The sequence below is a fragment of the Ixodes scapularis genome, unplaced genomic scaffold, assembly GCF_016920785.2.
Source record: "Ixodes scapularis isolate PalLabHiFi unplaced genomic scaffold, ASM1692078v2 PGA_scaffold3__209_contigs__length_174095766, whole genome shotgun sequence".
Classification (NCBI taxonomy): domain Eukaryota; kingdom Metazoa; phylum Arthropoda; class Arachnida; order Ixodida; family Ixodidae; genus Ixodes; species Ixodes scapularis.
In genome coordinates this window covers 79,569,203-79,596,806 of record NW_024609868.1, presented here as the reverse complement: position 1 = coordinate 79,596,806, position 27,604 = coordinate 79,569,203, and the positions used below count along the sequence as shown (strand labels likewise).

Genomic DNA, 27,604 nt, shown 5'->3' with positions numbered 1-27,604 from the left:
TTTTTATCGATTCAAATCGAAAATGCCGAACCTAAAAAACTGACCTTTTTCGGTTAAAACCGAATTTCCGAAATTGAATTCGGCGTACTTTTATCGGTTTTTATCGGGTTTAAACCGAAAACTCCGAACCCCTAATTATAACCCTTACCTTTTTTTTTTCTTCGTGTTACCCAATCCACGCGAGGAGATAAAGAAAAAGGTCTGAGCCACACAGAACATGAACCAAAAGTTCGTTTCCGAAAATGGAACTTTATTCGTCTTCTTCGATCGCGCAAAGAAAATACGAAAAAAAAAACAATCAAACATATATTTATGATGTGTAATAAATTAGCATATATTACACTCTAGGGTCGCACCGACCCTATCTTGACCGCCGCGGGGAGGGAGGTCGGGAAACATCGCATGCGCAGAAGAGACGCTCGTTCCTCGTTCCTGAGCACCATCGAGTGTTTCGAGGGCGTGGACTCGTCTCAGGAATATACAGTCATCAGGATCATCTGCAAGCAGCCAACGAGTAAAACATGCGTACGTTCAGTCGGAATCCGTCTCCGGAGATCGCTCACGAACTCCGCGAAGCAGAAGAGAAACCAACGAACAGAAACAAAGGACGCGGGACAGGTTTGACGTCGGCGGCGCCTTACCTCTTCTAAAGATATGGTGTTCTCTTTGAGTTTCTTTTCCACCTGGCCGTACCTGTCTGTGGGGAGTAAGGCTCTTATAGCGTCGGAAGGATATCGCCGCGGCGCCGGGCAACGTACCGTGGGCGAGGTACAGTTTGACTAGAGCTCCGATGAAGGCCTCCGCTGTGATGGTGCAGTCTTTGGCGTAGCGGATGACGAGGCATTCCAGGACCTTGTTGCTCACCGTGATGCCTGCGAAGGAAACGGGGCGTTCGTTGCTGGGGGTCTCGTCTCTCCGGGAAGATGTGTTCGCCCATCTCATTGCGCACCTCGTGCGTTTGTTTATTCGCCATCTACGCACACTTGCTTTTGTTTCCCTCCGACATCAATCGACGACGGCGCGCGTTTGGCTGGCTTGCAATCGCACATTGCCTCCGTGCTCTTTATCTGGCTCTCTGATTGGCGTGGGTTTCGTTCCGCCAAATACGCGTTTTTGGACCATTTGCTCGCCATACATACTGCACAGGGCCGATACCCGCATTCTACGGAATGCTTGTCATCCTGCCTGAGTGAGTCATGCTCTGGTCTAGAAGCGTCTCTTTGAAGGATATTTTAACGCGATAGCATTAAGGAGCTCATGTGGAAGAAAGGCTGGCCTCGGTGGCGTGGCAGAAAAGCCGGCGTCGGTGGCGTGACGCGAAAATCTTGATTGTATAGATAGGTTCATGACGTAACAGCCACATGACCTCGCGCGGGAATTTCAAACAACGCAGAACACTCACGTGAAACGTGACGTAACGCGTAGAATGAAAGTGATTAAAAAACACGTCATGTAAAGCGAATTAAAGGTAGCCGCATGTCTCAAATGATTTCACTTTTTAAAGTAATTAATTTACCTTAAAGAAAAATTTCAAAAATTTTAAACCGGATTTTGAACCACGACCCTTCGGTTGCGAGCCAGACACGCTACTGAATAGGCCACGCAAGGTTGTTTTTTTTTTTATTTATTTAGATTACGCAGGGCACACGGCAAATAAGAAGGCGATGCGAACGTACGGGGCCCGATAACGCTAGTGTCCTCTAATTTTGTGACTCAAGGCGAGATTCGATCTTACGTACAGTCCCCTCACTGAGAAGCAGTGGCGTATAGCCAGGAATTTTTTTTTTGGAACGGAGGGGGGGGGGGGGGGGGGGGGGGGGGAGCTGAGGTGATTGGGATATCCATAACTTGGGATGCGGAGAGGGGGGAGGGGGGGGGGTGCCAAAATGCTTACGTATATTGTAAAATCTGGTGGATTTTGGGGGAGGGGAGGGGGGGGGGGTTGAAGTCCCATAAGCCTCTCTCCTGGCTACGCCACTACTGAGATCCTATTCTACACACATTTTCAGGACTTACTCGCCTAGTCAAAAAATACAAAATCTGGGCTGTGGACGGATGCGCTGCGTCTAATATTCTGCAGAAAAGAGCCTTTGCACATGCTTGGAACGAGTTCCATAACCCAGTGGACAGAAATACTAACGCGCAGGACGCGATTATTATTCCTTAAGATTTTATTGCATGAGCTGTCAGTAATTGCCTCATCCTGCTGGCACGAAACACAACCAATTTTATGCCCACTGAGGAGTCAAAAATCAGAGTTCTGGCGAACTGGGGGACTGTACGTCAGGAGATGAAACGGAAAATGTTATACATCACTAATAATTGAAAACTAGCGTGTTGGTGAATACATACGAATACTTGGAATGATAAAACATCTAGGACGGGGACGGAAACAGGACTTCTTTCACTTATTTTGAAAGAAGTCCTAAGTTCCGTCCCCGTCCTAGACGTTTTATCCTTCCAAGTGTTCGTGTTTTTACATCGTGCTTACCTGCTTCCCACAGAAGAGGTCTCAGGTTGAAGCTACTCGTCCGACCCTTGTGAGGGTGGTCAAACTTGACGAAGACATTCTGTATTGAACGAGAAAGAAGAATATAGCCAAAGCTAGAACAAAGGTTGGGCGCGTGCTAATTGAGGTTGTACTACGTATCGCCGGTCATGAAAACACATTTAGGGCTGCTTGGTAAAATCGAATTGTGAAACCAGTGTGTTTCCTCAATTTGTTATTGTGCACGTTGCAACATGTAATTCGACGAAAAGTTCGTTTAGCATTACATTCGTAAATTTTAATGAAGTATTTCACCACACAGCGCAAATACAAAACGAAGTCAGTCCGTCCACGGCAAGAACGCGAGGTAGAAATTACGAAGAGTTATATTTGTACAGTAATTACAAGAACGTGTCGACAGAGTACTTTTAACGAGGTCGTATAAACTTATATAAAGGACAGGAATAGAAATGTTCACTAAATCCTGTCTTCACCCTCTAAGTTTATCTTGTTACTTTCGCTTAGCAGTACGGACTAAAAAACACATTTTGGAACGTCTTGAAAAGGAACATAAAAGATTGCATCAACGACCAACGTTTTTTGTCAGCCGCGTCAATATTGTGCGTTTTCATGACCGAATCCCTGCATATGTCTTGGTGGAGGAAGCATACCCGCCAAAAGTGAAGCATTCCCAGGATCAAGGGGACGTCCTTGATGCTGATCTTGCCGTTGATGACGGGCTGACCTTGGGTCAAGAAACTATACCATTACATGAAGCAGGAAACAAACAGTCATAATTCCGACAGAAGCAACCTATCGTCCCTTCTGTTATCGTTGCTAGATACATCCGGTTAACAGCCATATAGTCCACGGGCCGTATTACCTTTCTAAAGCGGCGAAACAAATTTGCCAATACCATACTTTGAAACAGACTGACCTGATTGTGTAAAAAGACGTATTAAATCTCAGCGTTTTAGGGAGCTCTAAATATTTGGCACATCTAATATGTCAGAAGGGCACGTTAAAGGCCTTCAGAACTAACTCATTTAAAGGGTCGGCGAGACACACCGGTAAGCGCGAGATCGCGAGCTAATTCGCCGATTCTTCGAGCAAAACACTCGAAGAGCCAATCTCTGCGATATACGAAATCAGCTGAGCGAATGATGAGGCAGAACATCCGTTCAGACCTCAAAATGAAGTCTGCGCTGTGGCATTACGCAGTGCAAGCATGACGCTTTGCATTGCATAACGCCATAGCGCAGACTTCATTTTTATATCTAAACGGATGTTCCGCCTCATCATTCGCTTAGCTGATCTCGTAGATCGCAGAGATTGGCTCTTTGAGGGTTTTGCGGATAAGTAGACGCGCAGACATTTCTTAGAGTGTGGTGTGCAAACTTGCTGGGACGTACAGTCCTTAGCGCTTTCGCTTTTGATGTGTCATTGCCCTCGGAGCTTCACTCACGATCATTCGTCGGCGGGGAGGTATGAGGTCATGACGATTTGTACGTCACGAAGCCGGCACTTCTACAAGCGTCACGTGGTCAGCGCTTTCGGCAAACTTGGATATTTCAGTTTTGGAATCGGGAAATAGAAAGTGGAGAAATTGTCAGCAAAAATATTCAAACCAGTCGCTCTTTTTTTTTTTATTACTATTATTATTACTATTATTATTGTGTAAGTTGGTCTAGCTTTTGAGGGTGGCTGTCTTCAAAATTACATTTGCAACATGGCCCATAAAACCAATAAATTAAAAGCTAATTAACGAATTTTAGTTGATGACTCGACCGACTGTGACGGTTCTTCGCCCCTCGAATATTCGCCAAGCTCAAAAAATCGTTCAGCCTTTCCACTCTTGTGAAGAAAGAAGACCAGCGGAGCTGTACTCAATACACTTTGTGCTTCTTCTTTGTCGTCGTCTGTTTTTCGCGCTGTTTCCTACGACGAATTCCCACCAACGCGCCCAACTATCCATTCTTCTATTGTAGCTGGAAAGGTTGCCGCCATCTACCAGCGACTGTGGTAACCATACTGGTTGTGTGCTTGCCGCCGTCGCTTATTGATGGCGGTAGCTGTTCAGGTAGGCTTGTGTCGACATACACGGACACGATCCTGGGGAACTTAGCCCTTAACAGCTCCGCTGTAAAAACATGGAGTGAAGACAGCATTCGCGTAGCAGTAAAGACGTCTCTTTTAAACATCTTTGCGAATAAAAAAATATCCCTCTGTAGATTCAGCAAGACGAGCACAAACCCACTATAGTTTGTATAACGTAATACTATTAAAAAGAAAAGCTGTAAAAATGAACCCTACTTGGCCCCAGATCCTTCTTTTAGTTATTTGTACTCTTCTAGAAAGTTCCAGCTCATGTTTGAATGCCATCAAATGTTCTGCTTCGAAACATTCCTGACCAGGATGCAAGACGCCTTCTGTGGTAATTTGTAGGCACAAGTTCGCCTGATCAAATGTCTATTTTCAGTTTCATATTCATATTTTATTTCTGTCCGTTACAATATTAAACAGCCTCGTCGTTTGACGACCTTCACCGTGCAGCGATTGGCTCTGCCAAGTGCTCTACGGGAAAGTAGACTTTCGATACTCCTTTTTTTTCAATTCTAGGTCACAAGTGAAAATCATTCCTGATAATCAAATCAAAGAATTTCTTGCCAAATAATACATTTCCAAGCAAAGTAATTATTATGGGTTTTCTTTCTTTGTTTTCCTTTAAAACAAAATTTAAAAAAAAGAAAATCTCACACGAAACATGATTAGTTTGTAAAACCGGAGTATAAATAAAACGTGACACGGTATAAATTTTAGCACATCTTATGCTAAACTCGATATGTCTTATCGAGTTCCTCTCTTCATGCGCCTCTTCACTTGTTTACCTCCGTAGTCTTCGACTGAAATTCTAGGAAATAGGCGGGCGAAGAACAGGCGCCGCTTCGCTCCTGCCTTGGGAATATCATTGGTCCCGCTCGAACAAATCGCCGTCTCCGTTTCACGCTCCATCGTGCCTCGAATCGAAGGATACGTCCTTGAGCATGACGAGATGTCGACACAACTCCAGGGTTGGCTTCTCCAGGAGAAGCTGCGTATCTGCGAGACACAGAGTTTCTGCGCAGAATCAGTCTCCCAACTCCGGAGAGGAACGGAGAAGTGACAAAAGACCTACGCGTTATTCGGTTTGGTGCTATATTTGGAGTGATAATAACAGGCATAGCCAGGATTACGGATATCTGCGTGCATACCCAAGGTATCCAGCGAAAAGCCAACATATTTCCCCAGACTACGAATCTTCGTGGCATGCTGCGTGCACGCTAGTAAAAGCATTTACTGAAAAACTGTTTTGATACACTAGCGCTTCGTAATATTAATAGAAAAAAAAGCCCAGATGATCAGGTGAGGATAACATTACTGTATAAATTTTCCTTTTTTTTGTTTTTGTAAACTGAGATAAAAATACACTACCGAAACATTGACTTAAAAACTGTTTGTTACACATAGTGCTTCGTGATATCAATAAAAAACAAAAAAAAACTGAGAAGATTAAGCGGGGAAAAATGCTGTATACATTTTTTTCTTATTGTAATAAATTACAATAAAAACACTACAAACTTTGCACACACTTCACGCGTTTTTTTTTTCTTCTTACGACAATCGTCATGTGAAACTGACTAGCTCACATTTTCACTTTTTTAATTTATTCGAATTATTTTGCAATAATATTCATAGAGTCTCAATAAATTTACGTATTTGAATGTTTTTTAAGAGGGGGTGATGTGCAACGATTTTAAGATTAAAAGAATTTACATCTCGTGATTTTTACGTTGTTTATTGTGTCCCGGAGGATAGAGAAAGCATCTCCTTCATTAAGAAATGTCGCGATTCCGCTGCATAATTACAAGGCAAAAGTCGACCTTCTTCCCCCCTTGCAGCCGCGAGTGGCAGCCGAAGGAGCTACGGCGACAAGCTCACGTGACCTCGCTCGGCTCTAAGCTACAGCATAACGCCCGCTATTGTCAGCCGAGAGAAGGAGAGGAAGCGTCTTACGAGAGAGCACACGGGAACCTACATGGCACCACGGATTACGTCACAAAGGGTGCGACCAGGTGTGACCCTGAAGACAGGGAGTGAGCAGAGAGGTGTCAAAAATGCCAATATCTATCTTTTTTTTACACAACAACTAGGACACGGAGGCAAAATCGGTTTTCTGTTCGTTGCTTCAGAAGTGTCAGAAGGCAACTTCCACAATTTTTTGACCCAAGTCCGGAAATCGTTGCACCCCCTCCCTTTAAAAACTCATGTAATTGTAAACAAACATTACCATTCCCAATCCGCTAATGAGTGTGTACATTACGGAAAAAAATCTAAAGATAAGATAGAAGAAACAATGGAAATACGTGAAACTGCATATTCGGGTAACGCACACAATAATCAGCTAGTGTTTTGAACTGGACTTACTCCTGGAGATGACGCGTAGAATCTTGAGCAGCATGTAGGCATCCAGCTCGCACGGGAGCTGCAAAAAGCAACGGGAGGGATTGTTCTAAGACCCACCACGCGCGCAGGTTAGCGGAGAAAACAAACAAAGACACGCAAAAAAAATCAGAACCCTACACAAAGTTGGCGCACCGGAAAGTGCTGCTACGCTTCACGGCAACTGTATAAAGACATTTGGGACCTTGTAACAAGGCAAAGGGACCAGCGCGTGAAACAGGAAGGAGTTGTTACTACACGGTTCTGTCTGGCCTTGCTTACTCTCTCTAAAGTTTTGTGGGTGCGATGCATTGTAAGATGCCAACTGCCACGTTAAACTCATCTTTTTACACTATTGCTACTTTCTAAATTTACAAGGCCGCTTTTAATGCGGGTTTCGACATTGTTATCTGTACAGCCGGCTCGTACACATACGGTGGCGCCAAATTTCGTTTACAAGAGTGAATTATCCCAAAGTGTAATTCGCAGGGGTTGGTCTCGGTCAAGCCTTAGGTGTGTGTGATGACTTACCTTGTGCGCGAGTTTGGAAAACACGGCAGGCCCATTCTTCATGTGCATATGAAAAAAAAAATAAAGGTAAGGTGGGACAGGTGAACGCAAAATGAAACCGCCTGGATTAGTTACGCTAACATCAAAGAAACGTAGGATATGCCCACTTACGTGAGCGGAGTTCACTATGCCGTTTTTGGTGAAGCTCAAACTTCGGTAGATGAGGTTATCATCGTTGACTTCCCTGCAATCACCAATGCACACAGTTAAAAAAAAACGAAAAAAAAAGTCAGCGATTTTATGAGTTTAAAATGGTCAGTATAGCGCACACAAAAGAAAACACGGAAGAAAGTAGGATGCATATAGCGCTAACGTGCAACGAAATTATATATTAGCAATAGATACTTTAATGGCAAGATAATGCTTGGCTTTTTCCGTGCTCTCTTTTGTGTGGGTTGTACGCACCGTCTTAGTCATGATCCACCAATTCTAGCCAAGCTTCAGTCTTAACATGTTCACATGAGTGTATGTTTTAACTTCCCATTTTCCATCTCCCCAACAACGCACCACAAACGTGTTATTTCATGCAAATAATAATTGAAGTGCGCTGTGTGCATTCGCTATAAGGACAGCCAACGCAGTTCTCGTTAAGTTCGCTTAAGCCACAAAATGCCTGTTTAATGTTACCTTGATCAGACCGAGAGTAATCTTGATATGAACATCGGCTACAACACACAAATGAGCCTCCGCCCGCCCCCGCCCCCCCCCCCCCCCCCCCCCCCCGCCCGCCCTTTTCCGGTGTCCCGAAGAATCACGAGACATTAACCAAAAACAAACTCAAATGCTTGGATGGAAACCTAAATCTGAACTCAAGCTGAAGAACCACGAATTGTGAAAATAGTTTCTATTTATAGCCAGAACATCTGGATAGCATGGAAAATTACCACAGCTTAAAAAAAAAAAAAAACATCTTTTTGGTAATACTTGGCGATAAACGTTTTGTTTCTTCTGAAACTAGCGGTGGAATTACGGCTGGAACGCCTTACACAAGCCACTCGTGCTGCAATCTTTCTTAACTCCGCTCCAATTTGAGTTGAAATGAAGAGCGGTGTTTAGGATACCCCTATCGCGCATTCCGCATTGCATATTCCGTTTTTGAAGTCAGTGCACATGCAATAATAGAATATCACCATCTCACCACAAAAACACTTCTTCATTCATCCGTTGTTGAAGTAAATAGCTGTAAACCTTTGTAGTTCTATACAAATGGCCCGAGTCATTTTCTCACCAGACGTTGCTATGTTCGTCGGTGAAGATGCGCAGGAGGAACTTGGTTTCGCAGTTGGGCGTGCTGGTGCAGGGCAGGACGATGTAGTCGCCAGCAGGGAGCGTAAAGAAGGTGACTGTCTCCCGGGTCGTTGTGTGCACTGTCACGTCCAAGGGGCGGTGGGCTCCGACGAACTGCGTCGTGAGCCGCGTCAGGTTCGGAGGAATCTGCAACCACAAAGCCCGCATAATCGGTCACCGCATTGCATTTCATTGTATCGCAAAAAACAAAAAAAAAAAAAAAACATAATCAGTTGCCGCCTTGCGTATATGGCTTTACCTTAGCGCAGTCTCAGCAAAGGTTCATGGGCCATGACTACTTAGCTCCAGTTCTTACTCGGACCAGATTGGCTCGTTAAATAAAAACGTTTGAAAGCAGAAAACCAGGTTAGTCCCTCAACTTCGAAGTTCCCACGAAACATTACACTGATGCCCTCTTCAACAGGCTGAACTCAGTCGACTGGAACGAGGTACCTCTTCCCTTTATTTGTGCGTGTCTTCACCTCCATTTAATTTTTTTTTAGTGGAAATTTATATGGCGTGTGACCTTTTGTGTTCACCTGGATAATAAGCAACAATAAAAAGAAAATCAAGCAGCTATGAAATTTTGATTAGACATAGGGCAGCAGTTGCAAGTTGGTTTCCTGGCTCACGCCAACATCGTGCTCAGGCCTCGTAGACCATCTCGCAAATAAAAGAAGCCCTCCTCCCCTTGTCCGCTCGCCTGCCATTTACTGTCGTTTGCTACAACCGGTTCCGTACAACTCGTTCCCGTCATTTCTTTCGGTGCCACTGCGCTGCACTTTTCGCAACAGGTCTGTTGCGCGTCGTAGATAAAACACATTGTCCGCGATCATATCTCACATAAAAATGACACGCATATTCACTTGCAAATGCGTACGGATAATTTGCAGCGCCTTTTTGCCTTGTCATGTCTCTTATTATATCGAAATGATTAGCCACGGTTGAACCACCATCGCTGTTGTGATCTAAGTTGCTTAAACAAAGGAACTGACGAGTCTAATTAATGTCAAAGGCCGGGATACCTCGTAAATGGCGAAGCCAACCGGGTGGAGGGTGTGCTTCTTGCCGCCTTCACGAATGACGTCCGTTGTGTACTGCTGCGTCACGGACACCACCATGTGACACTTGCTCGCGCTAGTCTTTGGGATTTGAACGTGAAACTGGGGGTTGCAGCCTGTGGTCTCTGCGAATGCAAACCAAACATATAACAAGACAGTTATCCATGTACCTGTTGATGACACTCCAGTGGTAATTGTCTTATGATTTGGACCTCACTAAATATTTGTAGAAAATTGTTCTGTAAACGATATTTTCCAGTCTGCGGCCCGTGAGGCTGAGGCTAAACACTCTAAAAATAGGGTTGAAGATGTGAGGTCATTAGACGGTATACCGGAGTAAGAAGGTCCACCGCCGGCGTTGTATCCCGCCCTCCACCGCCTCCTGGCCAGAACCGCCCTCCAGGGTTTCTTGCTGTGCAATGCGGACTCCTGCATCCAGTCGTCGGGGCCGATGTGAACCAGATCGAGGTGCGTGAAGTTGAGCGTGAAGTCGTCGAAAGACATCCTGTGAACAGAAAGGCCACGCAGTACAGCTTGCCTTCGCTGCCTCGATGCGACTTTTCCTTGGGCACAAAGAATGGACCGTGTTGGGTGCAAGGTAATTTTTGGGCAGAACTTCGTCGCAGTCTAGCCGATTGTCTCTCGCAGGAATAGCAGAAACAAAGACAATTTTTGCGCTAAAATTAATTCTAAGAAGATACCGGTTCCTCCCCCTTTAATAAATTTGGATTCATTTTTTTACATACTCCTTTTTTTGTTTGTTCTTAGTGAATGAATCACACGATAATAATTGTTTCTTGCGACCAAGCTGAAAACGATGTGCTATTGCGGACGAGTACCTTAGATAAGCTCGTGCAATCTGATGTATGCGTGCAAACAGCTTAATTTTCTCGAACCTTCTGACGCGTACGTCAAGAGTCATGTATGGGAAGTAGAACGTTCCTGTGCCGTCATCAATACTTCTCTCAATCCTCATTTTCCAATGCGCTCTTCTAACATCTACTCAATCTGAAAGGAGGTGATGACTATTGCAAGGTCGAGAGATGGATTTGAGACATTTTTCAAGCACTCTGCGCCCGCGCATCCCGAACACCAAACTACAACAAAAACGTCCATCAGCTCCAAACCTACCAGTAAGATTTCATAATACACGTATCGTACACGCTTCCGGCGATGTGTGACAGCGCGTTTGAACACTGTGATCCTCATGCGAGGTCCCGTACCAGAACTCTCCTTCCGAAGGTGGCTGCCGGACTCCCAGCAGCTGGCGGTCCCTTTCGGAGAGACCGTCCCACTCCCAGGACCGGTCGCTCCAGGGTCCGTTCCATTCCCCCCGTCCCCACGGGTTGCGCAGTCGAATCAAGGTCACCTCGCCCTGTTTCACACGAACCTGGGAAAGAACGCGCCGTTGGGCATTTCACGAGAAAAGCTCGCGGCATTCATTCCTTCATTTATTTTATTTAGTTTTATTATAAAACTTCAGATCGATACGCCAATAATCTTGGGTCCAGTGACAAAAAAAATTTGGTACACGGAAGACAAAGTAAGAACACCACAAATTTAAAAAAAATGCAATATAAGATAACGAACAACACAATAAATATTTATATATGTTACTAATTGTAAACGCGAGATGACAAAACTTATTCATTTGCAAATTATTCATAACATTTTTAAAGATGCCAAAAGCTTAGTTTTCACTTTCACGATATATCCTTCCAGATTAAGGCACCGTTGAACTCGATCAATTCTGGACTGCCTGGGCGGACCTTGGTTTTATGCTGGGCTTAGACAAGAATATTTGTAGTGTAACCATTTTACGTGATCCTTAACGATTACTAGTAACAAAATGAGGAATCATTTACTTTCCGGAGTCATATATATATCACTTTTTACATCCCCACGATATGGGATAAGTTATTGCTGTAAATTGTAGCATTTTCTTTTCCTTATACAATTAATATGAACGGGAAAAATATCGCGACAGGATCAAAAATGGAGAAACTAAAACTATTGGCATACTGGATGTAACATGTGTTCAAATATACACAAAAAATATAATGATTCACCGTCAATTATGTGACCACTTGAGAACTGATCGTTTGATTATTTCGAATATCAGGTAACTGAATATTAAAATCCAGTACTTTTGATTATGACTAATTGCGATTATAAGCAAGTACGTTTGGACACCGTATCGTAGAGGACAGCACACATGCCAATTTGACCAAATTAGACCAGCTAGGTTTCCATCTTTTTGAAATGGGAGGCAGCCTCCGGCGCGTTTAATATGCGAGATATGGGAGTTGGTGGGGCGCTGTGTCCTCTCCGGTACCCAATTGGTGACCACTATTCGTGTCTTTCCGACTTATACTCTTCGACAGACGTAATCCTCATCTCATTGCGGCTCGCCTTCAAGTTGCTGTGCCACAATAGTAACAGTATCAATATATATATTGTGAGGATGTTAAGAAGGTGATTTAATGAGAACTGGATAGAGGTGTTCAAGCGACAAGATCGTTGTGCAGCTGAAGAGCGCGCGCAGCTTGGACCTCCTCTTTCAGCTTCGTCGTCTTCTCCCTAACACTTCCCCCGGGCGGGTAAAGGGCCGGTCCACCGGCCTTGGTGTGTTCAGTCGTAGGGTGGGTGGAAAGGTTTCATGCGGGAAACATGGACAATGTCACGTGACTTCGTGCGGTGATCTCTAGGTGGTGCCACTGGTTCCACTTCGTAGTTTGTAGGAGACAGACGGCGGAGAATGCGAAACGGCCCAGTGTATTTCTGGAGCAATTTTTCACATTTACCTGGCTTGCGGAGTGGGGTGGCGAGAAGGACTTCGTCACCAACGTTGTAGGATGCTTCGCCATGCGTCTGTGCGTAACGAAGCTGTTGTTGCTGCTGCGATCGTAGCGTTTGAAAACGCGCGAGTTGTCGAGCATCCTCCGCGCGGCAGATGACCTCTGAAGGATACGACGTGTGAGGTTCATAGACGGAGGGTAAGATAGTATCAAGAGTTGTAAGTGGTTCACGGGCGAATAGCAAGTAATACGGTGAGAAGCCTGTCGTTGACTGACGCGCGGTATTATAAGCGAAGGTCACATATGGGACAATAGCGTCCCAGTTTGTATGATTTTCCGCGACGTACATCGACATCATCTCTGATAACGTGCGGTTAAGGCGTTCTGTTAGCCCATTGGTTTGGGGATGATAAGCGCTGGTTAATCTATGAGTTGTGTTAGCCAGGCGCAAAAGATCATCGAGGAGCTTAGCTATAAAAGGAGTGCCCCGATCGCTTATTATAACCTGGGGTGCACCATGCCGGAGGAGAATGTTGTGCAGAAAGAAAGTTGCCACTTCTTGGGCTGTGGCGGTTGGAACACAGGCTGTTTCGGCGTATCTGGTGAGATAGTCTACAGCGACAATTATCCACCGGTTGTTGTTTGTAGACGAAGGAAATGGGCCGAGAAAATCGATTCCGATTGTTTGGAAGGGTCGATGAGGCGGTGTTATGGAATGCAAAGGGCCGGATGACTGAATGGTTCGAGTCTTGTGAAGCTGACATTGGTGACACGTGCGAATGTACTTGTTGATGGTGCGATACATGCCATTCCAGAAGTAGTTCGAACGCACGCGGAAGTATGTCTTTGCGAAACCGAGATGTCCAGCGGTAGGGTCATCGTGGTGTGCTTGGATGATGTCTTTTTGGAGGGTCCGAGGAACAACGAGCAGCCAGGGTCGTCCATGTGGCTCGTAGTTTCGTCTATAGAGGACACCATCACGAAGGGTGAAGAGACGAGCGCGCTGTTGGGTGTGCCGCGTGAGAGATCCAGGAATCCCCATCAAGCATTGTATTAGTGGCCGGATATTCTGATCGGACGCTTGAGCAGCTGCGATGTCAACGGTATCCAACAGAGCGATGGAAGAATCGTGGTCGCTTGGAGGATGATGTGAAATGTCAGTGGGGAGAGGACATCGGGACAGCGCATCGGCATCCAGATGACGTTTTCCTGACTTGAAAACAACGCTAAAGTCGTAGTCTTGAATTTTCAGCGACCAACGCCCAAGGCGGCCAGATGGATTTTTAAGGCTGGCAAGCCAGCATAGGGCGTGGTGGTCTGTAACAATTTTAAAATGGGTGCCGTAAAGATATGGTCTGAATTTCGATATCGCCCATATTAGCGCTAGACATTCACGCTCCGTAATACTGTGATTTCTCTCACACTTTGTTAGAGTTCGACTAGCGTATGCTATGACGCGTGGGCGACTATTTACATTTTGCGCCAGTACAGCCCCGATGCCATGTCCACTGGCATCCATTCGGATTTCCGTGTCAGCTCCCTGTACGAAGTGGCCAAGTATTGGGACGGAAATGAGTGCACGTTTAAGAGATAGGAATGCCTGGGCCTGGGAGGGTCCCCATTGGAATGTAGTGTTATTTCGAAGTAGTTCATTCAGGGGTTCGGCGAGATCCGAGAAACGAGGGATGAATTTTCGGAAGTATGTACAGAGTCCAAGAAAAGCCCGGATGTCTTTTGTGGCTCTGGGATTTGGAAAGTCAGAGACAGCTTGGACTTTGGTGGGGTCTGGGCGGATGCCTTCCGAGCTGACTAAGTGACCCAGAATCCGAATTTCCCGAGCCCCGAACGTACACTTTTTTGAGTTCAACTGCAAATTAGCGGAGCGAAAGCAGTCCATAACTTGCTGGAGTCGATGTAGATGATCTTCAAAGGTAGAGGAGAATACAATAACATCGTCGAGGTAGCAGAGACATATGTTCCATGTTAAACCGCGTAGAACACTGTCCATCATCCGCTCAAACGTCGCGGGAGCGTTGCACAGGCCAAAAGGCATGACATTAAATTGGAAGAGACCGTCCGGAGTGACAAACGCGGTTTTTGGTTTGTCCGCGTTGGCAACCGGGATTTGCCAGTAGCCGCTACGGAGGTCAACAGATGAAAAGAACGAAGACCCTTGAAGTGCGTCGAGCATGTCATCGATACGAGGGAGCGGATATACGTCTTTTTTAGTTACCCTGTTTAGACGCCGGTAATCAACACAAAAGCGCCATGAACCGTCTTTTTTCTTAACGAGAACCACGGGGGAGGACCAAGGGCTGGATGACGGCTGTATAACATTGTTTTTCAGCATATCAGTCACATGGTCTTGAATCACTTTACGTTCCGCAGGTGAAATACGATACGGGCGGCTCCTAAGGGGACTTGTGTTTCCCGTTTCAATCTGGTGGTGCACCACAGATGTCTGTGGGAGTGCCGAGCGGTTGAAGTCAAATAAGTCGCTATATGCGTCCAGAAGACTGGAAAGAGCTTGCCTTTGGTCGGTTGTTAAGCAGCTGTCGATCATCAGCGTTGTATGTTTGGTGGAGCACTGGGTTTGAGGAATTGGCTGCGAGTGGAGATGGCACGTGTCTTGAGCCAAAACGGCGAGGCTATCATGGTCGAACGTCCGGATGGTTGCAATACCAGCTCCTCGAGGTAATATGAGCGGCTGTGCAGAAGCGTTTGTAACGTATAGATTAATTTGGCTTGCTATTACGGCGACGGTACAGTAAGGCAGAAGCAAGCCCCTTTGCACGAATGTGGTAAGCAGTCGCTCGACAAGACCGTAATCTCCTTGGAAACTGAACTCAGGCTCCAGTGTTACTTCGACAGCAGTCAATGGTGAGATACATAGATCGGCTGTCGTTCGAAGGACAACAGGATCACAACCGGTAAATTCGTCTGTGTCAGAAGTGTTTAAATGCAGCTGACGTTCCCCACAGTCAATGATGGCATCGGTTGACGACAGGAAATCCCACCCCAGTATCACGTCAGCCACGCAGTTCGAGAGGACTGTGAAGACAACAACGTAGCGATTGGAGCCCAGAGTCACTGAGAGTGTGGAACAGCCGAGAGGACGTATTAAATCTCCATTTCCCATACGTAAAAATCGTCCAGGTGCTGGCGTCAATACTTTGTGCAAACGCCGTCGGAAAGTGTCAGAGATACAGGATTTGGCGGCACCGGTGTCTACGAGGGCTATAAGTTTTTGTCCGTCAATTTCAATAGCAACAGTCGTTGGGCCATCTCCAGGAGGATTTATATTGCAGTTTCGTGGTGCAGCCTGACCTCCTGTGGCAACGCAGGCTGCGGGCTTTAGTTTGACGTTGTATTTGCGACGGCGGCGACATTGAGGGGCGACACGGAGCGCTGGCGTCGAGGGTAAGGAGACGGTGATCGGCCTCTGCGATTGTCACGCTGTGAAAATGGAGCTGGGGTCTGGCGGTCAACGGGACGGCTATCGTCATCGGGGGAGTAACGTGGATAAGGTTGAGGGAAACGGCGATACTCGTCAGGGTTCATGCGACGGCGGCAGTAGCGCGCGACGTGGCCGGGTAAACAACAATTAAAACAGATGGGTCGCTGGTCTTCCGTTCTCCAAATGTCACTTCTTCGGCGCGGTGCGTAGGTTCGCGACGCTGGGGAGGCCTGATTGAAACGGGAGCCTGGGTAGAAGTGCGGCGCATCATGTGGCATGGTACAGAAGAGCGGCGGTGCGGGAGGTGGTGAAGCATATGCCGACGTCGATGGCGTCAGTGATGCAAGCGCAGCATGAAGTTCGTTCTGGACGACTTTCTGGACGCTCTGTGCCTGAGGGTGGGTTTGGGTAGTCTCGGAAGGTGGACGGAGGTGATCAAGAAAAGAACGCAGCTCTTCCCGAATGATGCTGCGAATCAATGCCGGCAAGTCAACACCGGCAACAGATGCAACGGATACCTCTGGAAGGCGTTCGAAAGGTGCTTTTGAGATCCGTGCACTCTGCAGTTCTTCGTACTTTTTGCACTCACCGATTAGTTGTTGGACGGTCGTGGGTGACTTGGGTGCGACAACAGCGAAGAGGTCTTGGGATAGCCCCTTAAACAAATGACGGATACGATCTTCTTCGGTCATGTCGGCATCCACTCTGGTGCAGAGACGAAGGACATCCTCAATGTAGCTAGTGGAAGATTCGGTGGTGGCTTGAAATCGGCGAGCCAGCTTGTCTTTCGCTTGCTGTTTGCGTCGTTCTGGTTTTCCGAACGCCTCCGAAAATGCGACTGTAAAGGCGTCCCACGAACTGATTTCATCCCCATGGTTGTCAAACCATTGCAATGCAGTGTCTTTCAAAAAGAACACTACATTGGCCAACTTAAAGCTGTCGTCCCATCGGTTGTGGTGACTTGCGCGGTCATAACTTTTCATCCAGTCGTGAACGTCAGTGTCAGGAGAGCCAGAGAAAAGAGGAGGGTCCCGTTGCCGGTTCTTGACGGTCGGTGGCGATGGAGTGGAACCGGGGGGTGCCAGGCCGTTTGAAGTACTTGCTCCTTGAGACATGGTGTTAACGGTGCGCCCGCTACGTAACTCCAGAACAGCGGTCAGCCGAGAGGTTGGAAAACGTACTGACCTCCACCAATTGTGAGGATGTTAAGAAGGTGATTTAATGAGAACTGGATAGAGGTGTTCAAGCGACAAGATCGTTGTGCAGCTGAAGAGCGCGCGCAGCTTGGACCTCCTCTTTCAGCTTCGTCGTCTTCTCCCTAACAATATATATATATATGGAGCAGTAAGAAGCCAGTGAATGAGCTCTTCGCAAATGGGAACTCTCATCAATGTGCTGAAAAACGCTTGCTCTCCTAAAACTTATTAGTCTGCTTACAATCTGTGTGACGATTATCCTTCTCGTAGTGCTGCGTTTACATTCTTTATTGGTTATACAATTGCATAAAAATGGCGTAATTTGGTGAGATATGTCCCTTCAGTAACGACCTGAAAGCGTACCTTTGCTATTCCTGTCACGCTATACGCATGCTGCGTGTAAAGCCCGTTGTTGAGACGTGCGGGACCTTTGTGATGATCCTGCAAGAGAAGGCAAACAAACGAACAAGAATACTATTTATTCATTGAAGCTTTATTTAACACATCACGAAAAGACACTCACTTTCTTAACTAAGTTCTTTTAAACAATCTTTCCTTCGTGACATATTCTAAGCCGATTGCATGTGTCGTTGTGTTCACATTTCCGGCACGCCCGCCGTATAGGTCTAACCTTATAAAGCCACGTAATTTTGGTTGGCTGTTATATTGTTTTTCTATCATAGTGGATTATACTACTGCCAAAGGGCATCCTCTTAGGCAATTAGCTGCCCCGCTTTGGTTGAGTCAGGGACAGAATTCGAGGAGGGGGGGCGACCGCCCCCCTCCCTTTTTTTAAGCTCTCGAAGGTCAACTTTGTTTGAATAAAATCATTAATATACACCAGCCAAAAGTTCAGTTTTCGGTGACATATCGAATACAGGGGCAACAAAATAAATCTGGGCAACGTTTCGACCGTAATGTCATTTCTCAGCGAACTACCTCCCCCTCCCCCCCGGTCCGCCAGCCGAGTGCCTACCGCCCCCACCCAGGCCTGACCCATAGATCCGCCCCAGGGTTGAGTCGACGTTCCTGAACAAAGCGTCAGATGGACGCAAGTGGTGATCAATGCTGAGAATGACGCAATACTGTCGCAATCTAAGACAATCCATGGATCGCTTTTCAGTATCGAATTGGATGAAACAGCCTTCGTGGTACTCCTACCGGAATGATGCAGGCCGCCATGAGGGTGGACCTTGGCACTGCACTGGAGACCATCGAGAAGGCCATCGGAGGATCGACGTTGGCCATCTGGAACGTCTGGGCCACTCCGCCCGTCAGGTCTTGCAACGCACGACCCGTGTGGCCCGTCTGCAGCTGGTCATAGCCACCGTAAAACCTGCAGTCCAAGTAAAATGCGCAAAAATTACATGTAAAAAAAAATACAATGGTTTCTTTGGCACCAAGGTGCCATAGCCTCTATAGATGACATGCTCATGCTGTAACAGAAACTCGAGTCACAAGGAAGACAAGGCTTTCCATCATGGTGGAATGATCCCGTTCTGGTGGCGAAGAAAGCGTATAAAGTGTACCTTTTGCCCTAAATTAGTTCTTAATTAGTAACGCAAAAAAGGAATTAAAAAAACCAGAAGCGCGAGAAAAGGGGGAGGAACGTTTTTTCCCCCGTGACTTTTTTTTTTTTTAAATTATGTATTATTATGCAGCTCGATCGCCTCCTCGTGTACTCTTATTTCAGACGTGGACGTTCCCTCGCCCAATCTGTCAGCACTCCTGGAGCCTGATTAATATAATATAGTATGTCTAGATTGCGTTTTGTTCGCACGAACACTTGCGCATAAAAGGTCCTCTAAAGACCGCGCGATCGCCCTCGGTGCAACTCATCTCAATTACCATAGATATGTTCCCGTGTTTTCTTAGAGGTTCTTTTTTTTTTTAAATAGTGTTGGCCTTTGATATTGTAGCTACTATAGCAAGGTTGCTTTCCAGCTCCAGGTTGTGTAAACGCGACCGAGACAGAGTGCAAACCTGACCAAACGCAAGCATATGAAGGAGTCAGTCACACACTCGCCGTACCACGCATGCGCAACGCTTATAGTATATACACTCCATAGACAGGGAAAGAGTGGCCCTTACTTGGCGTACGCCTTCTCCAGCAGGGCGGCCCAGAACTCGCTCGGATCCGCCGAGTGCATGTAGATGAGGCGGCCGCGCTGCGTCGGTAGGCGGTCGTCGACCACGAGCTCGTGCCACTCGCCGAATCGCCAGAAGCGAAACCGGAAGAGGCCGCAGTAGCCTTGCGCGAAGCCCTGGTCCGACGGCACCACGCGGTCCAGGAACCGGGGCGTGCCCGTCAGACACGAGATGGCCGACAGAAGCCACCGGTCACCTGCCGCCACAAAAAACGCAGAAAATGTTCGGGGTGTCTTTTTGCATTTTTTGGTGTGTTTTTTGTTTAGACACAACGTTTCGAGAGATTGGGCACAAGACAGATACACTTTGCCCGATGAGGCCCAGTCACTGACCGCTAAAGAAACGTGGGGCTTGTTGAGTCCCGAGCGTCTAATTATCGCTCCGGGCCAATCAGATTGCAGCATCAGCCGATAAGATTGCCGACGAGCCAACCACGAAGCAAGATAAGCATTAACATAAGAAGCCACACCCTGCGTTGCTTAAGCTGTCTATGACATGGGTACATTGCATCAGCAGGCAATGGAAAACGCAAGTATTAAAAAGCAAGAAAAAACAAAACATCGACAGGAAACAAGAGCACAGCATTATTTATCTGATCATATATCTACGAGAGAAAAAAAGTACTCGTCATATATATATATATATATATATATATATATTTGAGTCCTGTGTTCGATCGAGCCGTATACATTGCAGAAAGGTGTCAGACTCCCCGCCACTTCTGAATTCGCTTCTTAAAGACGTACACTTCGAGAGAGACATCAACAGACATTGAAGCGTCGTGTAATTTGCCGATGGGATTAAATCAGGGTAGGAAATGGTAACTACCGTTAAATATATTCAGCGTACACACGTAGGCTAGCTGTGTAATCTATTCATTGCTGCAGAAATTTTACGATTGACGCAGAACTGGACGCAGCATAGCATTGAGAATATTCTTAAAACATACGTCTGATTCTCCGGCGTTTATGTATAAATGTGACTTTTCCCTTTTTCCTCTCTTTAATCTAAAAAACAACAACTAAAAAATGACTTGTTTTCTTTTTTGTTTCTTCTACTATTGGGCTGTGATTATGATAAAAGTTTAATAGGGTTTTGCACGAGACCATAATGCAACGTTATTACTGGTTCGGAAATCACGCCGGAAACCACCGGGATCCATGGTGGAGGTGTTCGTCGCTGTTATCCAATGTTTCGTGTACTTTGGGGTTGCGTTCGCGCTGTAGTTTGTCCGCGCACCCGAGGTTTAAAATGGTTAGTTGGCCGCGAATAATTGTTCCAGCCGTAAAAAGCGGCAAGAAAAAAAAAAAAAAAAAAAAAAAAAAAAAACTACGAATTTTTTTTTTTTATTATTATTATTATTATTTCGGCCATTCTTAAGAATCAGGACAAGGCGACGCTCAAGCAATCGGTTTGCCGGTGTCATGAATGGCTCCGAATAATACGCCGGAACAATCCCAACAGAAAATCTTCGCACCAACTAAAGCTGGAGTCCCACTGCTTATACGTCCTACAAAAGACAGTCTGCATACAGATTGGAACGCGAGACACCGCGAGATCCGTGCTTCGAAGGCCGCATGGCAATGAGATGAGGGAGAAAACTTGGCACGCGGCATTCGAACCAGCTGATAGTGCGGTGAATCGTGTTTGCAGACTGTTTTTCGTATGATGTATAAGGAGTGTGACGCCGTCTTAAGGGGGTTTGTGGACTGCACTTCGTGTCAGGTGAGAAACCGTTTTGTGATTGAGGTCACAGGGGTCTCAAACACGCGTCCCGCGGCTCTCTTGGGCGTGGCCCGTGAGTCTCCCGTGGCTGCGAGTCCGACATGTACGAAACGCGTTACTATTAACTGGTTACTTCTACCTAGTTATTTTTTTTGGTAGCGAGTAACGCATTTAGTTACCTTTTTAAAAAGGGAACGAGTAACGTACTTCGTTACTTTTAGGGCCAAACAACTAGTAACGGTATTTCCTTACTTTTGAGGAGTACACGTGTACAACACCGTTTAAACAGTCTCGTTTTAATTCTAAACCGAGCATGCGCCTATTGCGACAAAGGCAGATGGGCGACCCGAAAAACATCTAAGCAGTATGACAGGTATAGCAACGTTTATCGCTGAACACGTCATCAACTCTAGAGCTGGGAATGTCCTTCACTCGGCGAACACAATAAAGTTTGATGGTTCAACCTTCTAGGATCGCGTATTGACCGTATGTAAACCTGGGAGCTGCCAACACGGGAAGGCACAGAACCGATTGTCAACTTGGAGCTTTAGAAGCAGAGACAACAAAAGAGAGAGGGGAATCCCAGATTCACCAGCTCTTCTTGATGCACTACGCACTGCCGTCCCTTCGAGCGAGTCAGAAGAACGACTCTCCAGCGTCGCCGCAGATGCATTCGCAAGGAAGCGGGAAAACAACTGATGAAAAATTGTGGACGCAGCTACTGCGTAAGAGCAACGACTAGTGAAAAGAAAACAATAAATCATGAAACAAAAGCAAAAGACGTAACAATGTGCCGCAAGGTGTCGGGGCGGTCAGAAGGGAGGCATCGCCGGAAGTCACGTGAGTTGTATCCCTCCTCGTGCTTACCGCGAGCGCGTGTAATATTTTTAAAATATTTTTGTTATTCTCCGCACCTCCACGAGCGATATCCAAACAGACAAGGTTTCTTTTATTTGCTTTTCATCGCTTAATGTTGCTGTAAAGGTAGAAGAAGAGGAGTCAGTGAATTGACGTGATCAAGTATACAATGCCTAGAAGGTGCTGTGTGAGAGACTGTCCCGGTATTTCAGCAACTGAAGAAGAGATGACACTGCATGCATTTCCGAGAGACGGTAGGCATCCTCAGCCGGGAGAGTATACGATGATTCGACGACCTCGGTGTCCGAAGCTTCATCAATGCAATTGGACGAGTCGTACGCAAGCAATCCTAATTTCTGCGAGCGTTCTAAAATTTTTTTTTCAAAGCTTGATAGCTTTTTTTTGTGCCCAGTATAGACATTTCCAAAAAAAAGAGCGTGTGGCCGGAGCCATTTTGAGTGTTCGTGCGTATGGCGCGTGCTTTGCTCGCTTTCCGAAGCGACGAAGACGCACGTGCTGGGCTGTGAAGATCGCACGCTGGACTGATTTTGTAAACATTGGAAAGGCCTATAGCTCTGTATCATCGGAGTGACGGCACGCACTCGTACACTGGGTTGTACTTGCAACGCTTTCATCATTGACCTCCATCACGTCGACCCACTGACTCTTCGTCCTCAACTTTTACACCACGCAAACTAACCAACGGTCCAGCGATAAAGAGCTATACTTCGTTTCAGCTTCGCTCCAGACGCAGTCAAAGCTACAAGCGCGAGCTCCGGGCTTTCAGCATCCCTGCCAAGCACGCGCGCTCGTGCAGTGCAAGCACTGTTCTGGGGCACATGCTCGCGCTCGTAGCATCGGCTGCGTCTGGACCGAAGCTGAAACGAAGTTTCAGTGAAACTGAAACTTCGTTTTTTCCGATCGCTCGTACAAAGAGCAGAAAATAAAAAAGTCGTAGGCACGGTCGCGGAGAGCACGAGGAGTGAAACTCACGTGACTTCCTGCGAACCCACTTTTAGTGACGTATGTCGGTGCCTCCCTTCTGACCGCCCCGACAGCTTGCGGTATACTGTTACGGCACAGTGCACTGGCGGGAACTTTGAATTGGGCCTCCTATTTCTATTTTTTATAAAAAAAAAACTACGCACCTCTAAGTGAAACATTTTTTTTGTAATGTTCTGACATGCCATTTCAACGCTTAGCATGAAAAAAAAAGTTTTGGCATGTCAGGGGCGTTTTAAGCAACATAGTAATGATACTGTGCTTGGTTTCTAATTGCATTAAAAAATTCCAGCGCGTTGGCTGGATGATAATATTTTAAATAATGTAATGACACTAGGTACAAACCCGAAGTAGTTGTACGAATAGGTCGAAGACAGCACTGGCGAAACGGTATTTTACAAATACCAAATGGCACAAGATCCCTTCTTTAGGAAGTCCCTGGGTGTCTCTGAAAGACTCGGCTGCTTTGCAACGTGGAATATCATCTCTCTTATTTTTTTTTCTAATATATATGTAGTCCCCCGCCCTATGTCGGTCCTCGACATTTTGTGGGGGGCTACCTGGCCCCCACACTGAAATGAGTTTGAGACCCCTGGACTGTAGGACAAGTAAAGCAAACGAAATTAGTTGTGCGGCAGCTCCAGTCTATATATGTGTAGCCAGTAAAAAATGTCAAAGACCGGCTGCAGTGATAATAAATTCTGCACAATAACCCCCGATAATTTCACGTATAGGTAACGGCGCTCATTTTCTTGTCCGTCACCGCAAATGATTAGCAGGCGACGCATTTTTCGCCGTCCGACGGCACTCTTGCGAGGCATTCAAGTGCTGAGCTACGGCACTCCACGTGCGCATTGAAGTGGAGTCCGAGGATGTTAAACACAAGTCACGCTTATTCTGACCTGTGTTTCATCAACTGCTCGCCACCATTTGCTTTAGCAATTAAGTAAACCGCGAGCTAGGCGGACACCAGGGCTCTGCGGCACTATAGCTGCCGTATAATAAGACGCTGAGTGCCTCCAACATGGCCCCAATGCACTGACGGCAGACGACAATGTTGGTTTCGATTTCGATGCTAACCGGAAGTGACGTCAGGTGGAAGAATCATATGCGGAAGTGACAAGAACATGTGACTTCCTTATTACATTGACTCATGATCGTCTCGATCTTGACTACTCGTACTCCTGTAACTGCAAGCTCAAATCATGCTCCGCAATAAAAATATCTCTGCGGAGATCATAAAATTTCTATGTCAGGTTATTTATTTTTTAAATTAAATCGAAGGTCACATGTGTGTTACTTTTCTTTCTACTTCAAGCGGGAAATCGTAAAAAAATCATAAATAAGCATTTATCAGCCACTGGCAAGGAGACAAGTTGCCCACCCATCTCGGGAATAACAGCGATCTTGTCATCTCCTCGACGTACCGCGGAGGCGTCAATGACACACAGTGACCGATCGCCTGTCGGACGTCGTTATTCTCTCGGTGCATTGAATCTCTAAATTTGATTTCCTTTCACCGATGAGTTGAGTACGTGTACCTCGTACGGCGTCCACACGGTGCGGCGGTGCGACCTCGCGAACCTCCTCACCCGAACAACCATGGTGTCCACGCCTCCTTCGCCGATACAACAATCCGTACACGCGAACCTGTTGCGTCACTCAACTCTTGCATCGTTCTCACGAACGCGTTCCGCAACTTTGACCTCATCTCCCGGTCAAGAGGAATTGCACGGAACAAATAATCCCGGCCTTCATTCGTTTTGTTTGACGCATAGCTCCTTCTCCTCAAAGCTAACTTGCTCCTCAACTGAACACAATCTCGTAATTGGAAATTTGCACACTGTTTCCATGTTGACGCCATCATTATCGTCGAAAGGAAACGCCTTAAAATTATAGTGTTTATTATATAGAGCCATAATAATCTACACTTACCGCTCATTCACACTGGAAGCGGATCCGCGTTCGCAAAGCGGTTGCGAACGCGGTTGTATAAAGATCCAGTACAACCGCACGCGCACTTGATGTCATCGAGTGCACGTGCAATTGCACTGGATCTTTATACAACCGCGTTCGCAACCGCTTTGCGAACGCGTATCCACTTCCAGTGTGAATGAGCGGGTAGAGTACCGTCATTCCAGTCCCTAATTTTCTTGTGGGCGTCGCAATTTTAATGCTTAATTAGTGCAGAGCGGGAGCGATCGCTACGATTCGAAAAAACGACTACTTCAGCTTTATGCGGAGAGCATGACGTCTGCTTTTTGCAGACCGCAGCTCCTGCGTAATTGATAGTGTTTGGACCTCAATGCTAGATGCCTTGAGGTCTACCCACTATTTTTTTTTTTTAATCAACCAATAAGAGCTCTGCGTTCTGACATCATCGTAACCCCTGTGCAAGATGCAGACGAACCTGCGCTCCGCATATACGTGGTGTCAGGGAGCCGAGGCAATATCGTACTGCTCCGTCGAGGCCAGTTCTAACATTTCTGAAGGATCGAAAACTGTTTCCTGCGATTTCAGCTAAAGCTTACGAGAACTGGCAATCATCATCGGAAGTACCAAGATGGCTCAAGTGTCTTTACTCCGGTCCCTAACCTATTAAATAACTCTAATTATCTCATTTTTTTTGCTGCTTTTTGGAGTGTTTCGAAGCCGAAAGGTTCATAGACATTTTTTCTATACTCGTTTTCACCTCAAGAGCGGTAGTAAAAAAAGTCCGGCTCCCAGCGGAGCATTACTAATTTCTGCCTTTATATTAAGAATTAAGATATATGTAGGGACATCTTAAATTTAACACATATTTTATCTTATCAAGACGTACGCGTTTCAGACGCAAAGAGCATCACTTCTCCTTCCGACAACCGAATCCTGTAGGAACTACTTCGCGCAGCGTATGAACACTGCGCAAAACTTCCTTTTCACTCGAGGTGAAAACGAGTATAAGCGCGAGGCTTACGAATGTTATTAGCGCATCTATGCACAAGGCTGGCTCGGACATTTTCGCTAAGCTCCGTACATTCGGTAATCAATACAAGAAATATCGTCGAAATTTCGTGTGTAATAAGTGTATTGCCTTGTGCGCGTTGAAAACGTCGTAAACGCGTAAAACAATCAAACGGAGAAAAAGAAATATTCCGTATTGTTTGCACGGGAGCCAGGGGAAGTGAGAAATACAGAAAACAAATATGGCCGAGGTATTTCTTGAAGTCTGCTACTCAAGACCATTAAATGTATCTCTGGCAAAAAAAAAAAAAAAAAAATGTTGTACGGTACCGAGTTCTCCTTGCTCGACGTCGAAACGCGAGGATCCCTCCGAGATGAACTTGGGTCTCGCGCAGATTTCCTGCAAAAAGGTGGATAGAATAAAATGTAAATGTAATGTATGCATCATTTTCTTGTATCTCTTTCGTTTGCCCTTAAACGCGGAGACATTACACAAGTGAGTGACAGAGGGGGAAAAATCGAAAGAGTCAATCGCTGCGTTTTACGGAGAGAGCTCGGCAAATCTGTAAGGCTGCAAATATTCTTACCTGCAAAAAATACTCCGCGTTGTGAAACTGAAAACAACGTAAACACGGGAAACACTATGGTCACTGTCAAAACGCAGACGGCCTTCTTCGGTCGAGACATATCTTCAGCAGCAATTGACTTTCTCAACTGCTTTGTGGGAAAGTAGGCGCGTGGAATATTTGACAGTGCACTGCAGAGTAAAGTGCTTTTTCCCCAAGCTTTGAAGGTGAAAAGGGGTACGTGGCTTCTCAGCCCTAATTTGATGTAGCCGATGCTACTTCGAAATTCGAAAGCTAAAAAAAAAAGCATGAGCCATTCCACTTTTTGAAAGTGAATGACCACCGAAGCTGTTTATCACACGACACAGACGTGACCCAGAATTTTGAACAAAGGCACGAACTATCTCCGCCCCGAGGAGCCGGAGGAAACTAGACACGCGCGAAGGGACCGCCACCCGACGGAAAGTAGACACGCGTGACGGGATCCGCCATCCCAGGAAAGCGGAAGGAAACTAGGCACGCAAGCGCTTGGAACGACGACAAAGAGAGGGCGGTGCGAGTTTTTGTTGGTGCACATGAAAAATCCACCGAACCCTATCCATAAACAGCTTCGCTGTAAAGCCACGTTCCTTTCTCCACCGAAGACGAAAGGGAAGGGTATACTTACGAAGGGCCTCATCCAGGTGATCTGCGCACTCGCGTACTTGTTCTTGGAGGACAAGGCGCGGTGCGAGGGCGGGAATTCGGGGTCCTCGAAGAGCAGGCCGCGGTCCCTGCAGATCCGCTTCAGGTACGAGTACCCGGGCGGCGGGCCGTGGCCGTTGGCCAGGCCGTTGCTGCAGTGGCCACCCCGGCCGCTGTAGCCGCCGTGGCTTCCGTTGCCCCCGCTGCCGCCCCCGTTGCCACCTCCGCTGCCGCCTCCGCTGCCGCCGCCACTGCCGTTGCCTAGGCCGCCGCCATTGCGGTGGTCCTCGACACCGGACACACCCATTGGGGGACTGCCGGCGTCCCCGCCGCCTCACTCCG

The 27,604-nt window shown here is 46.6% G+C and overlaps 1 protein-coding gene across 1 annotated transcript; it reads right to left on the bottom strand.

The window, feature by feature from the left end:
- Positions 1–229: 229 nt before the first annotated feature.
- Positions 230–27,604, bottom strand: LOC8050840 (calpain-9). Its single transcript, XM_029994099.4, has 18 exons — positions 27,246–27,604; positions 26,343–26,412; positions 19,428–19,680; positions 18,498–18,672; positions 17,700–17,777; positions 11,109–11,275; positions 10,218–10,390; positions 9,850–10,010; positions 8,766–8,971; positions 7,649–7,721; positions 7,499–7,534; positions 6,953–7,010; positions 5,523–5,605; positions 3,160–3,228; positions 2,492–2,570; positions 759–872; positions 642–697; positions 230–497 (listed from the first exon to the last, which is right to left on the bottom strand). The coding sequence occupies exons 1-18, from the start codon at positions 27,567–27,569 to the stop codon at positions 471–473; spliced, it is 2,202 nt and encodes a 733-aa protein (XP_029849959.1). The 5' UTR covers positions 27,570–27,604; the 3' UTR covers positions 230–470.